Raw genomic sequence first — 15,074 nt, forward strand, 5'->3', positions numbered from 1 at the left:
AGTTCGGGAGGACGGTTTGGTGTTGCCGGCTCTTTGGGGGAGTCAGGCCAGGAAGCCCCTTCCTCATTCCGCACGGACGGGGAAACGACCAGTCGCCTGCCAGGTGTGCCCCGGGACTAGCCCTGCGGACCGTCCCCACTTGCCCATCTCCCCTACTAAGTGGAGGAAGGGCCAGCCCTTCTCTGTTCTGACCCGAGGGCCTGTCTTTTAAGTTGTCTATATCGTTCTCCCCTCCTCCCCCGCCCCAAAGAGAACCATCATTGACAGCTTCGTTCCATTAGAACCCAGACCTCCCCGGAGCCCAGATTATGGCCCCTCCTCCCAGATCCTCGAACGCTCCAAGAGGAACAGGGAGGCCTGGCGTGGGGGAAGCTGCGGGCAGAGTGGAGGCAGCCGCGCCCTCGCGCCGCCCTCGACTGCGCCGGGCTCCCGCCCCCGGCTCCCACCCCCGGCCTGCCGCCCAGCGAGCCTGCCCGGAGCGCTCCGGGCCACCCGGCGGGGCGGGTCGTTCGGGCTCCGGGTTTTGGCGGCTGCCGCGGGGGAGGCGGGCACGTGTTAGGGTGGGGGGGGGTTCCACCTGGCCACGCTGCCCGCCCTCTGCGGGCTGGCCTGGCCCGGGACGGGCGTCCACGGCGGGCGCACGGAGGCGGGAGTTCATCGATCCCCCGGAAGGAGGCCGCGCATTTGGCTGCTCGGCCGCTGCCGTCGGGGCAGTGGGCTTCGGACGCGGGCAGCTCGCTCCCACGGCCCCCTGCCCAACTTCGGGCCCGCCAGTCCCTGCCCCAGTGGGCACTGCCGCCGTCCGCCTCGACCTTCGAGGCGCCCCCCAGTCCCGCCCGTCCCGGATCCCGGCACCCACGTCCACGCGGGCAGACTGGCAGCGCGGCCGCCGGGTCCGACCCCCGGGAGGGGACTTACTTAAGTCGGAGCCCCGCCCACCGCTCCCGTGGCCCCGCCCACGCCTCGCCTCTGCCCCGCCCACCGCTCCCTGGCTCCTCCCCTTCCTGCCGGCTAGCTCTCGGCGGCCGCCCGCCCGCCTCGGCCCGGAGCGGAGCCCACTGCTCCCCTCGGCCGCCCCGCCCCGCCTGCCTCCCCGCCCCTCCCGCGCGGGCGGTCCGAAAACCCGGAGCGCGGGAGTGCGGCTCCGCCGGGCCCGGGCGGCCGCACTGGGCATGCTCAGTAGCCGGGGCAGGTTTTTTGGTCGCAAGTAGGAAGCTTTTTGCACTACACAGGAGAGGGGGAGCCACGGAGCCAGCCGCGTTGCCGTGCACCGCCGCCGCGCCCGCCCCAGCCCGGCCCGGCCCCGCGGCGGGGCGCGATGAGCCCGAGCCCGAGCCGGCCCGCCGGGGAGTGAGCGCGGGGCGCGGAGGGCGCGTTGCGCAGCTGCTCCTGCGCACAACCCCGCCGCCGCCGCCGCCGGCCCGCACTGGCAGTGAGTGTGAGAGGCTCGTCCGTGCTGAGCTCCTGGCGCCGGGAGCGGGAGCGGGAGCAGGAAGCGCAGGCCACGCAGGGACCCAACTGAAACAAAGTGTCGGCCGCCCGGCGGCGGCGGCGCCTCGCCCCGACCCTGCCCCTCCCGCCCGCCCGCAACTCCGCCGCCCACCATGGCTTCCGAGGAGCTGTACGAGGTACCTCCCCTCCCCCTCCCGGACCCTCAGGCCGCCCCCGCCCGCCGCCCCGCGCCGCCCCTCCCCGGCCCCGGCCCGGCGGCGTCCAGCCCGACGGCCCGGCTCCGCCGCGGGCGCCCGCCTAGCCCCCTCCCCCTCCGCGGCCGCAGTTTGCTGGACGGGAAATGTGTGCGAGGGGAGCCGGAGCCACGCTGCTCCGAGGGGCCCGGCGGGCGGTGTGGGGGGGGGTACTCCCCGGAGTTGTCGGGCGCTTGGGGGGGCTCCGGTCGTGGGGAAGTAGCGCTGACAACAGTGACTTGCTCAGACTGAGCCCAAAGTGTTCTTGGCGAGGGCAATGGGTGTGAAGCCCCTGTTACTGCTTGGCGGGGTCTGTAGGCGGTGCGGGGGTGTTTTTCCTGTCCATTTAATAAAGCATTTTGGAGAAGGTTTTGCCTCCGGTTTGGGGAGTGGGGGGCCGAGAGAAAGAATGCAACTGTCTCGACTCTGTCCCTAGTCAAAGCGATGCAAAATAACGCACCGAAAATGCTAAACGTTGACCACATGCTTTAATTAGGTTAGCATTGTGGCCAGAGCCAGGAAATTTAAATTTAACGCTGATACACCGTCATTCATTTGCGCCGCAGCGTTGCAAGTAAGAAAGGGCACAATCAGAGCTATAAGTTACGAACGATGGGTTTCCCAGCTTCAACTTCGAGTTTTGGAGTTCTCTGTTTGGGTCTTCAGACATATTTTTGTATGCCTCGGTGTAACTTCTTGACGTATTTCAAAGTAGACTTCTTTGGGAGTACAGAAGCTTGGAAGGCTTTCGGTTCTTTTGGATAAATGATCTTCTGTTTATATATGTGTATATATATGTATATTTATAAATACAATCTTCGGAAGAGACTTAAACTTCGGGATACTCTCTGGATTCACCTTTATGATGCATTTAGGGAGCTGGGTGTTTAGGGGCTTAAGTAAGCGTCTGTAACCAGTAGAGCCCCATGGCCCTTGTCAACCCCTAGTAAGTACCCGGTGAACCTTCTGAGGTTTCATTATTGCAATTGGCATAGAATGGCGCTCTCTTTTCGACAGTGATAGCCTTCTAGCAACTTTTTGTTGCTTTTTAAAAGCAAGTGTTTGCAGAGATTCTCGGGAGGAGGCTGCCTTTTGTAAAAATAATGGTAAAATTGTTGCCTCCCCTTGCATTGTATGTGGTCAGTGTACCTTGGCTGGCACTGAAAACGTTCCGTTCTTTTCAGCCATTTTACCCATTAGCTGCACCCTAGTTTATTTAAGACACTATCTTGGGTCATTTGGATAGGTAAATGGAAAAAAGATTTTGTCCTCAAGAAGTTTCCCTTCTAGGAGAGAAGGTGATGTGCCTGGGGAAGGTCCATAAGCAGAGGCTAAGCTAAATGCAGGTCTTTCAGGCTGATAAACAGTTGGGAAAATACAGATGAGGGATTTTAGTTTCTGCATTAGATTATTCTTTGCTAGTTTAGGTTTGACTATTCACTCTTAATTTTTGTGATTATAAATACATGATCACTTAAGTCATTCCATTAGTGTTTGGGTGAGGGTAGCACCTTATACATAAGTTGTATCTTATGTGTCTAAAAGTGTTCCTGAAAACAGTAGGTTTACTGCCAGTGCTTTATGAATTAAATTTAGTTCTTTCTTTTTTCTTCTCGTAGGTTTGGTTTAGGTTTAAGTTTGGTTTAGGTTTGGGTTTTCTAGTCACTACTTTCCTGGCAGAATTTCACGTATAAGTCACATTTTGTTCAAAATTAGTGGTCATTCAGCATGTTCATTGAATGTCTGCTCTAGGGTGATTCCCTAGGGAGGCAAAAAGTATGAGGATGGTTCATGTCCTCGACACTTATTGGGGGAAGAACTAAGTACATCACAGAGAAATGCTATTCTGTCACAATTGACCTTCTAATTTTGGGTTTTGTGTTGGTTTTGAAATAAATTATAGAAGTATAGTTGAAATGATAGTAAATAATGCAGTAGTATCCTTCAGGATAAGTTCTCTAACTTCTTTATCTTTACATGTAGGCAACACTGACCCTGTGACTTGATATTTGAAAGTTCTGCATAGTGGTTGAGAGCCTGCATTTGGAGTCAGAAAACCTAGTTGTTGAATTCCAACCCTGTGACCTTGGGCAAATTAGCTTGAAAGCTCAGTTTCCTCATCTGCAAAATTGGGATCAATGCTTACCTCACAGAATTGTGAAGTTTAGATGAAAAAAAAAATGTAACTCATACGCCACAATTCCCATAGTGAACACTCAGTAAGTGGTGGTTATTGTCGTATTTTAACTGATCTAACATGTCTCCCTGAGGCCTCGTTGTGTTTCTAAGAATAGAGAAAATTATACTGTTTTAATTGAGACAGTATTACTTGTGAGGCTGAAATGATACTCATAAATAAACACTATAGCCTAACAGGCTATTTGACAAGATTAGGGAGGACATTAAGGTACCATAGTAATAAGGTTATGGACATTAGTTGCTTTGTTTTGTTTGGTTCTGCGTAAATCAAAACAGAAGTTTCATGTTTGGCCTCAAACTCTATAATTCTGTAGGGATGTATTGACAAAGGAGGAAGTTCAAAGTCTTGCTTCTTGATGTAACCTGGTATGGTAAGAGCACCGGTTTGCTGTAGCTGTGTGAACCTGGGTGAATTATCTGATTGCTAAGCCTCTATTTTGTCACCTAAAAGAAATGAGATTTCCAAATCTCACAAAACAAACTGAGGGTTGCTGGGGGTGGGGGGAGGGAGAGGGTGGTTGGGTTATGGACATTGGGGAGGGTATGTGCTATGGTGAGTGCTATGAAGTGTGTAAACCTGGCGATTCACAGACCTGTACCCCTAGGGCTAATAATAATTATATGTTAATAAAAAAATAAAAAAAATTTTTTTAAAGAAATGAGATCTCTAGCACTTAGCATGGTGCCTATTATATGGTAATAGGTCCTCAGTAAATTTTTTTTTAAGATTTTATTTATTTACTTGACAGAGAGGCAGGCAGAGAGAGAGGAAGGGAAGCAGGCTCCCGGCCGAGCAGAGAGCCCGATGCAGGGCTTGATCCCCAGGATGCTGGGATCATGACCTGAGCTGAAGGCAGAGGCTTTAACCCACTGAGCCACCCAGGCACCCCAAATGTTTAAAGTGGTTATTGTAACTATGTGAATAAAAAATAAGGGAACAAGATAGGGTGGAGCATCTGCCTTATAAAATTGGAAGAGCATCTGTTGAAGACAGAATGGATTTACTCCCTGTATCTCTAGCAGCTAGGATTAGGAAAGACAGATTTTTTACTTCTGCTGACTACTTCATAACTTTCAAAAAAAGATAAGTGTCCTGTAGATCGGGGGTCCAGACTGTACAGGAAGGACCAGGCAGTTGATATTTTAGACCCTGTAGACCGTGCAGTCTTTGTTGCGACTACTCAGCTCTGCTGTTGTAAGGCAAAAGTAACCATAGATAGTGCCTAAACGAATGAGTGCCATTTTCCAATAAGACTGTTATGGACAGTAAAATATGAATTTTATGTAATTTTTACATGTCATAAAATCCTGTTGTTCCCCGTCCCCTCCAATCACTTAAAAAATGTAAAAATCATTCTCAGCCCATGAGTTCCACAAAATCCATGGGCTGGATTTTGTTTGCTCACCTCTGCTTTAGATGACCAGCTACTCAGGAACTGAGGTTGAGGCATATGGAAGTGGAGTGTGAAATAATTAAAGTCCTTCTAGCTCCAATCCCAGCTCTGGACTGGGTTCCACTCTTTCCTCCTGTATAATGAAGGAAATAGCTGTGTGTCTTCAGAAATTCTCTCTCCTGAACTTCCTCATCAGTAAGATGTGAAGCTTATATGACCTTAGCATGTAAAAGGAGTTTCCACTTGATAAAGTACTATACCCAAGTGTTAAATGATTATATTATTCTGGGAAACATCTTTATATTCTTCCATTCTAGTTTTTTTTTAAGATGTTATTTATTTATTTGAGAGAGATTGCGCGTATGCGCACAAGCAGGGAGGAGAAGCAGAGGGAGAGGCAACTGTCCACTGAGCAGAGAGCCCGATGAGGGACTCTATCCCAGGACCCTGAAATCATGACCTGAGCTGAAGGCAGATGCTTAACTGACTGAGCCACCCATCATCACATCATTTTCCATTATTAATTAAAGAAAGAAAAAAACCTACCCAGCTCTCAAAACCCTGAAACCAAACCTGTTTTCGTTTGGTATTTGGGATTTCAAAGCATCAAGTAAATTGATTATATCACCAAAGAAAACGATGGATCAGGAGGACGTTATCTACTGGTCAAGTTACCACCATAAGACTTCATCCATGTGGGACTGAATAAGGAATGCACACTGTAGTAGAATGGAGATACATTCTCCTTATATGTATATCTTAATTCTTTTTTTTCCTCAGTGGATATGGGGTTTTTCCCTTGAGAACTATTATAATAGCTAATTTAAATTTTAGTAAGATCTCAGTGATCTAGTCGTGGCCTTCTGAGAAATTATCTAACACATGCATATTCCGGTCTACCAAAAATGGAAGTAAGTTTTAAAGAATGAAATTGTATCTGGCTTATAAAAAAAAAGTCTTAAAATTGGTTAGTTTGGAAGGATAATCAGGATTTGGGGGAAAGGTAAGTCTTTGGAATTTTTCTTATTGCTTTGGGATATCATTGCTCTGTCTCCTTTGCACCACAAAAATCTTGTGTACATTGACCAAAAGCACAGTTATAAATTAAATCTGCTTGTGTAGTTCCAGTGAAATTCACAGAGATCAAGAGACTTTCAATGGATGTTGGTCAAGATAAACCTGCATCTGTTGTATGTGCATGGCTCTGAAAAGATTGACCAACATAAGAAAAAGAAAAGAGAGTTGTTTGACTTCTGGATTTGATTGGGGGGCAGTAAAGTCAAATTTATATTTTGAAAATTAATATCTTGAATGTGAATTGCTGAGAATATTATTTATTTGCCTAAACAATAGCATGGAGACATCCCATGTGCTTTACTTCTGAATTTGCTTTTAATTCCTGCATACTAGAATAAGTCTTTCTTTCTATAATATCTAAAAAATCATTAAATTTTTCTCCATGCTAATGATTTTTAATCATCAAATATATTTTCATGATGTATAGGAAATACTTTATTTGCAGTATTCTTGATTCACAGTTTTGAATATCTGTGATGCACAAAGCCAGTATGAGTCCAATTTTTGTGAATAAGTACTTTTTATATTGCATGTGTTTCTGGGTGCAACGGCATCATCTGGGGTCCTTTTAAAATACAGATTCTTGGGCCCAAACTGTGAGAGTGTAGTTTTCAGTGTTTGAATGGAGACCAGAATCTATGTTTCCAAAAAGCTTCTTTATGGAATGCAAGTGGATGTAGGAGCCTTTGGATTGCAATGGTCTTTGTTTTCTGACACTGAGGCTGCACTCCGTGTTGAGGTGGGGAGGGGTTAGGATCTGCCTTTGCCAAAGAACTCCAGGTGGACGAGACTAGTCCTTTTTTCAGGCTCTTTGTTGCTGGCTGTTAACTGAGTCATTCCAGGAAGGGAGTATTAAAAACACTAGGTAGCTAGCTAAGGATGCTTTCATGTCTATTTTGTGTCTTCATTGTATGACATACTTGTCCATCAGGTTGTAAGATTGATGCTTACACTCTTTAAAACTAGGAATTTTTTTTCTGATCATTATTTCCCAAAGTTCACATATTGCAATTGTTGCACAATTGTTTAATTACACCTTAATAAAGCATGAATTATAGGAATGACTCTCCATTAGTGACCCTTTACCTCCAGAATCCCCCCTCCCCCAGAAATTATGCCCTGTGCTGTTCCTTTTACACTTAGTTCCTCCTTTGCATATGTGGTTTCAACTCTTGGATAGAAGAACTTCTGAGTTTACTGTTTCCCACACAAACTTAATTCTCTTTAGCCTTTTAAGCTGTGCAAGGCCCTCGGGGATCTGTGTTCTGTGGGGAGTCTGGGAAAAGTCTTTCCCATTTGTATGAAAATTTGTACAAGTCTGTGTAAGAGTTTTTCTGAGGGAGAGGATCAGTAGCTTTCATCTGTTCCTCAAAGGGATCTGTGACCCAAAACAAGTATTAAAATTGTTCTTGAGATCTTTGAGCTAAGACTTGACTTTCACTGCCCTTTGTTGATTACTCTGACGTTATTTTTGCCAAACTCAGCTTGACTTCAGCCAGAGTCCACGGTAGAATCATGTTAAAACTTCACTGATTGGATTTGGAAGTTGTACACTATTTCTTTAAGTGGCTATTCTCAAAATTATACATGCATGAAGTCTAAAGTCAGTCCAAAGGGGAATGGGAGGTAACAGGCTTCAAGTTATGGAATGAATGAGTCACAGGGCTGAAAGATACAGCATAGAGAATATAGTCAGTGGTATTGTAATGGGATTATATGGTGACAGATGGCAGCTGCACTTGGGGTGAGCATAGTATAATGTATACACTTGCCCAGTCACTATGTTGTGTGCCTGAAACTAATGTCACATTGTATGTCAACTGTATTTCAGTTAAAAAGAAAGTTAAGCAATATTTTAGCTTCATTTCTGACAGTATAAGGACTTCAGAATCCTTTAATTCTGATCCAGCTCCCCCAAACTTACTTATATGCTGTTATTTTCCAGTGTTGTTTATTGTCTGTGGGAAAAAAAACCTTATACAGTAGGACATTATTATTGTATACAGGCAATATTTGTTTAGATTTACCCATATCTTTACCAGTTTCTTTGATCATCAGAACTTCCTTCTGGGATTCCTTTCTTGGGTGTACCTTTTAGAGATTTCTTTAGTGAAGGGTTATTGGTGGAAATTTCTTTTTTATTTCCCCATTGTACGGACATGTCTCTGCCCTCTATTTAGGAAAACAGAATTGATTTCAAGTGAAACCAGTTAATTGGTTAATTTCTTTAAGCATTTGAAGATACTTAATCCATTGTGTTCTGGCTTTCCCATTATGGTAGAAGAGGTTGTTGTCAGCTTAGGTGTAGTTACTCTACAGGAGATCTGTCTTCTGTCTCTGGTTGCTTTTGGGATCCTCTCTTTGACTTTGGTGTTCTCTAGTTTTATTATGGTATATCTCTGTTGAGACTTTCTATTAATAAGGTTTATAAATGTGCTTCTTTTGCCAGTTTTGCCTTGTTAGTTCTCAAAGTTTGTCCATTTTGTCATAAAATACTGCTATTCTTGTATACACTTCAAGAATTTCACCAAGTAGTTATTTATAAGGTCTTCTCATTTTATCCTCCCTATCAAAGGGTAAGAACTCTCTCATTTCTATCTTCTTGTTTTAGTTTTGTTTGTATTCTGGGTTTTTCCTTGGATCTGACTTCTAGATCACTGATGAACTGTGCCTAATTTGCTATGTAACCCATCCATTGAGTTTTTAATTTCAACAGTTATATTTTTTCTACATTTTCTGGGGTTCCCTCCACCCCAGAACTGTAGCTTGTTTTCTTTCTTTACTTTTATGATTGAATCATTCTTTATGGTTGTGTTGGAGAGAGTTATGGGACTGATTATGAAAATGGTATAATAGTTATAAAACTAAGGCTTCTAAGGCAGAATGTTCAGCATCTTTGTTCTGTCAGCCTTGATGTTTAAGCATATTTTCTCAAGCTTTTCTTTACCTGAGTTTGGCCTGTTCATGTAATCTGGGCTACTAAAGCCATAGTTGTTGGCTTACTTTGTCCACACCTGCATAGTCCATCCATTTCTACATTGTGCTGCCATTTTCCCAATAGATGGATCTCCCAGCTTGCTAGCTTCAGTGTCAGTCCTTATTTGGGACCTCATTAGAATTCACAACTAGTAGGAATCATCCCCTCCAAACTCTGTGAATAATTTACTGTTTTCTTTTGCACTATTGATTACTAATTTGCACTTGAAGTATTACTTTGTCCAGGTATTAAATAATACCATGTGTATTTTTTTTTTTTCTGGAATGGTTGGGTATTTTTTGGTTTGTTGCAGTGCTTAATCTGAGGACCTGAATGTGGTGAGCAGGCAAAAATGGCCAACTTTTAGTTGAAATACAAATATTACAGTGACTGGAGTTATGTTGTTGGAAATTATACCATATGTGTGTGAATTGTGCATTTAGGTATCTTGTTTGAAAAAGAAACCCTACATGGTGTTTTGGAGGAAAATTATTTCTAAAATAATTTGGAAGAAAATTGTACTATAAAGAGCGTTTGAAATGTTCGTCATAGTATTTGTGTTTAGCTGTTGGTGAAAAGTGTTGGGGGGATGTCTAAAAGCACTTTCCAGTCGGAGAAGTTAACCACAATATATTTAGGAAATGCCTTTGCTTTTTGTCTTCTTTTCATTTATAATGGGTTCTGCAATATGAAGTTTTTAAGAGGTTGGTATTTTCCTAGTGTTCGTTGATAGAGCCCGGTGATGTTGATTGGAGATAATGAATATCTGTGGTTAAAATGTACCCATTTTTCATCAGTAGTATGTTTAGGATTTTAGGGCATCACAGAGTTGCATACAGAAGCATTTCCTATTTTAACATGTAACTAATTTGGGTGTCTCAGCTCTTTAGAATATGTGAGAACCTGGACCAAATAAAGTCTTCTTGACTTGTAGAACAGGGTCACACCCCGTAATGTAACTGTTCAATGTATGAGCAGCTCTGGGTTTCTCTTCGAGACTGTTTTCCTTTATTTTGGGCATAATATGCCTGCACTTCACTGACTCCCTTATAATGTTAGGAACAGCTACATGGTAAGGGAAAGAGAGCTGTCAAAGGCATGTGGGTTGACATTAATAAAATTGCTCTTGAGATGAGCTAGTGACGGCACCTCTGGGTCATGGAAGGTAGGGGCTCCTTAGCCCCAAAGAGCATGTGAAAGGCATGCTTATGAAAAGAAAGCCATATCTTGAAAAGAGCTGTCAAAAATGATTTTTTTTTAAAGGTTTTGGCACATAAGTGACAAAACTCATTTTATGGTGTATTTTCCAAAGATTCCACCCAAGTATCCTAACAATGGAAGCAAGAGATCACGTAGCCTCCTGAAGAGCGGGAGGTGGAAGTTGGGGGATGAATGGCCTGCTGCAGTCCTGGCCTGGTTTTGAATTCTCATGTTACTTAAATCTTTGTGAAGTTAACAGCATATACCATAGAAGATGTTTTGGTTTGATATTAAATGTCTTTAAATGTATTTACTGGTACATACTTCTCCATAAAGCCGTGGGTCAGGTTGGTGTTTTGGGAAGGTGAGTTAGTGTCTTCAGACAGCTCTCGCTCTCCCACTGGGTGTGGGCATCAATGAGGAGCAGGGGCTTGCTGTCTGCCTTCTGTGATGACGCCAGGTCAAAGAATTGTTAGCTGATTTGGTGACCTGTAGATGAGAATGCTTGAGTGATCAAAAAATATATATATATTTTTTATCTCATTTCAGTAATTCTTACCACTGAAGTTTAAAGATACTTATTTTTCACCTCAAGTCGTCTTATTTCTGGGTGTCCTGAAGAGGCACTCAGTGCTTTTACCTCGAGTCTGCTGATTCTCTGCTTAAAATGATGATTGTGCTGTTCCTTGGGATCAGTCATAAGAGCATTCGTGGGGTCCCTGTTGGAATAGGGGCCTCTCTGGCTGAAGAACTCCTCCCTGCTCATGGGCTAGGCTGGGACCCCCTTAGTAAACTTCCTGTCTTTCATCTCCTCTTTCTTCCTGAATGTTCTTGTCCCCATGTCCAGCTCTGGTCCTTCAACATGATTTTCATCCCTCTGCCATCTCCCCTTTGGGTTGAGCCTTCATTAGTTTTGACTTTTGACTCCAGCCTCTGTACTTGCTTATTGCCTTGGTAAAGCTCTGGCCTGGCAAGTAGTACTCTGTCTGCTCACTTTTTCTTATTTAGCTTTTCATGTGTGCAGTCCAGAGGGAAATCCTTTGCCCATCTCACCTGGGACACCTGAGGTGGAGGTTAGCCACCTCTCCAACTCTTGGCAAGCAAACAGGCCCCCAGCCTTAGTCCTCTAACTTCCCTCTTGTATGCAGATAAGCTTTCAAGCTTAGTAAAGCAAGAGGTCCGTGATTCTTACCATTTCTAGGAAGGGAGAGAGAGGTGTATGTGGCAGAAGGTGTAAACTAGAATATGACTTGTAGTACTCTTCCCTCAGGGTGTACATGTGACGAAAAATTTCTCCAAAATTATTTTATATGCCACCATTCAACACCACTAGCTTCAGCTCATAAATGAGCTTTTTGAGAATGTCTTGATTAAATTGATAGATACTTATCTAAAAATGTATTTCTAGGGGAGACGATCCTAAGTGGCTGTAGGTTGGAACTGCTTAAAAATGAAACTGCAGCAATTATGTACAATGACTTTAAAAGATTGTGGAATGAGGGGCTCCTGGCTGGCTCAGTCGGAGTTGTGTGCAACCCTTGATCTCTCGGGGTTGTGAGTTCAAGCCCCATGTTGGGTGTAGAGATTACTTAAGTAAATATTTAAAATAAATGAAAGATTGTGGAATGAGATCTTGTCAAGATGTGTGGGCCCATCTTGGCAGGAGAGAGTTAATGTGTTAAAATCAGACACATTCAGTTTTCCCAGGAACCTGATCAAAACCAACAGAAGAGAGGTTGTGGTCATGAGTGGGCAGGTTTACAGCAATGCTGCACCCCCACCTTTGTCAAAAGATGGCCTGGGAGAGGAAAAGACCAAAACCACGAAGTAGAGGGTCAGGTGGAGAAAGGACTGTTCTAAAATGCAAGTCTCTTATATGCATTAATCCCCCTGGAAGGAAGGTTGAAACCTCAGAGTCCTTGTCTTGGCTGATTTCTGTTGCAGTAGAGGGACATGTCTTAGAAGTTGGTAAGTTTTTAAAAAGGCCTTACATAGAGTGGAACAGGTCTCCCCTTGAGGAAGTGTGTTTCCTTAGAGCTTGAGAAGGAAACATTGATTGGAGCAAGTAAGGACATTCATGTGACCATGGCTTTGAGAACTTCGGTTTTCTCTTGGAGGCAATAGGCAGAAGATTGGAATGCCCCGTTGTGTTCCTGAGCCCCTCACTCTCCTGAGTGATTGGGGTGGGAACTAAAAGTAGGGTGGAAATTTCCATCCTTCATGTGCTTTTTCACCACTTCCACCACTCAGAAATGTGACCACGATTTTTCCAGAGTCCTTTTACCAAACGGGAGCTCCCTTCCTGTACCTACCTGTTAGGGCCACAGCTGACTATCTCCTCTGCTCCTTGGGAGGAGGGATACACTTGTGTCCTTCACTTTATCAGGCAGAACTGCTTCCCATAATTCCCCAGGTGATGTGAGGTCAGCCAGAGCCCTTACCCTGTCACAGGGTTCTTTGGTTTTCAGTTGCGCTTCTCCCCTTAGCAGTATCCCTGGTTAGGGCAGTGATCCTGGGAGCAGAGCTGGCTGTGCTCACCATCCATCCACCCTTGCACCACCCACTTTATTGCTGGGTTAGCTCCAGTCTGGTTCCGTCCCCGCTCCAGGCATCTCTCTGAATCCCTGTGAAGGTGGTTCAAACTACAGAACCTACTACCTACAGAGAAGGAGTGTCTTAAGACCCAGGTGCAGTGATGTCTCAGCTTTGGGGGGGGGGGGGGGGGTATATCAGAAGCTCCTGTCACTCAGCATGGTTGTAGGATCAATTAATGATCCAAGATTTGTTTCCAAATTAGTGTTTCTTTCTTTCGTTTTCGTTAGCTCTCTTGCATTTTTGGCCTTTACTAACTCTGGGGCAAGGGCAATGAGACTGAGAGTTCCTGTCTTTACCACCTGCCCACTCTTTCAGTCCTCCTTCTCATCCAAACCCCTGTTGGAGAGCTCTACCCTGCTGCACTCCATATAATATGGCATCGAACTATTCAGAAAAGTTTAGCTTCCTGTTCTTCATGAAAAAGCCAAGTGAACATAGAATCCTTCAGTCTTTTTTTTTTTTTTAAGATTTTATTTATTGAGAGAGAGCATGAGAGGGGAGAGACTGACTCAGAGAGAGAAGCACACTCCCCACTGAGTGGGGAGCCTGACGCTGGACTCAGTCCCAGGAGTCCGGGATCATGACCTGAGCCAAAGGCAGTCACTTAACCAACTGAGCCACTCAGGTGCCCCTCCTTCTGTCTCTCTAAAACAATGAACTTTCAGACAAAACTCAGCTACTCTTTACTTGCCCCTCCCCCCACCTTTCCCTGTGGTTTGTTTGAAAATGGATTTCTCACTCCTGCTATACATCATTATCAATTTAGGACATGCCATCCGGCCAGGTTTTTGCTTATCTATCATATATAAAACATCAACAAAGACACAGAAGAGCAACAGATATAAAAAGATGTCTTTACCCTCCTCATCTGTTTTGGAACTATGTTAGCAAAAACTAGTAAACATTCTTAAACAACTTGTGTTTGTTAAAAGTGGCATTCGAAAGAGTTCTTCAAGAGAGTTTATAAATGATACTCATGAAACCTTTTAAATAGGAAGATTGCTTACATTAAAAAAATCTTTTACTTAATAAATTTTAATGAGCATTTAATAACATGACTCAGTGTTGTATTTAAGTATGCATAGATGACCTTTTGCATTAGCATGCTATATGAAAATTTCTCCGAGTTCAGGAGGCATTGCCTCATGGTTTAGCATTTAAGTTGTTAGAGTTGTTATTGTCCTATAAGACATACACCTGCACCTTAACCAAGAGTAACCCACTCATTTTCCTTGCTGTGAGGACTAAAGTTAAGGGTTTCTTAAACTCTTTGTAGTATAAGTTGACAGATGATGGTAGTTCCATTATAAAAGGTAGACAGGATCCTAATCAATATTTTAATCTGCCTTTTCTTCCATGGTTACCATATTTGATTTCAGTAAGCAGAACATAAAGCGGATGTGACTAAAACAATGGCGTTTTCTGATGTAGTTTGTGGAAGCAGAACAGGAAAACTCAACTAATTACCTGTGATTTCAAAGGCAGCCAGTAGGTTTCCTGGGCCCAGCAGCTTGAAGATCTTCTGTATGGGCCTAAAATATGAGTGGCTAATTATAGGATAGAAAGTGAATAAGCTTTGCATGAGATTAAACAAATTTGTGAGGAGAATGAACTTAATGCTCCATCCTGGATAGCAATTTTTGAGTGTCATCAAAGATTTCAAGTTCAACAGGTATTTATAATGAAGCAGAAAACGTTGATGAAAACAGGAAAGATCAGAGATTCCATTTGCCCAATATTTTTGTCCACAAAAAAATAAGCGGGTGTTCGCTTTGGAAGAGAGTTTGAAAGTTTCTTCAAAGATGATGAATGTAAACAGTGATGACTTGACATTTCCTATGATACTTATTATAAAAGAAAGAGAACGGCGTAAAGGGTTTGGAGAGTACATTAAAGAAGACAGGTCCAACATAAACTTTAAAAGACTCGTGCCCAGTGGCAAGCATT

At 44.2% G+C, this 15,074-nt stretch overlaps 1 protein-coding gene across 2 annotated transcripts in view; it reads left to right on the forward strand.

Moving 5' to 3' along the window:
• The first annotated feature begins 1,237 nt into the window (after positions 1-1,237).
• Positions 1,238-15,074, forward strand: part of CDYL (chromodomain Y like) — a 182,988-nt gene continuing 169,151 nt past the window's right edge. For both annotated transcript variants that reach the window (XM_032861493.1, XM_032861495.1), the window contains exon 1: positions 1,238-1,628. In XM_032861493.1, coding sequence (XP_032717384.1) covers positions 1,605-1,628 — 24 coding nt within the window. In that variant the 5' untranslated portion in view covers positions 1,238-1,604. The remainder of the gene's footprint in view (positions 1,629-15,074) is intronic.

Source organism: Lontra canadensis, unplaced genomic scaffold (genome assembly GCF_010015895.1).
Source record: "Lontra canadensis isolate GAN:19392208 unplaced genomic scaffold, GSC_riverotter_1.0 scaffold21, whole genome shotgun sequence".
Classification (NCBI taxonomy): domain Eukaryota; kingdom Metazoa; phylum Chordata; class Mammalia; order Carnivora; family Mustelidae; genus Lontra; species Lontra canadensis.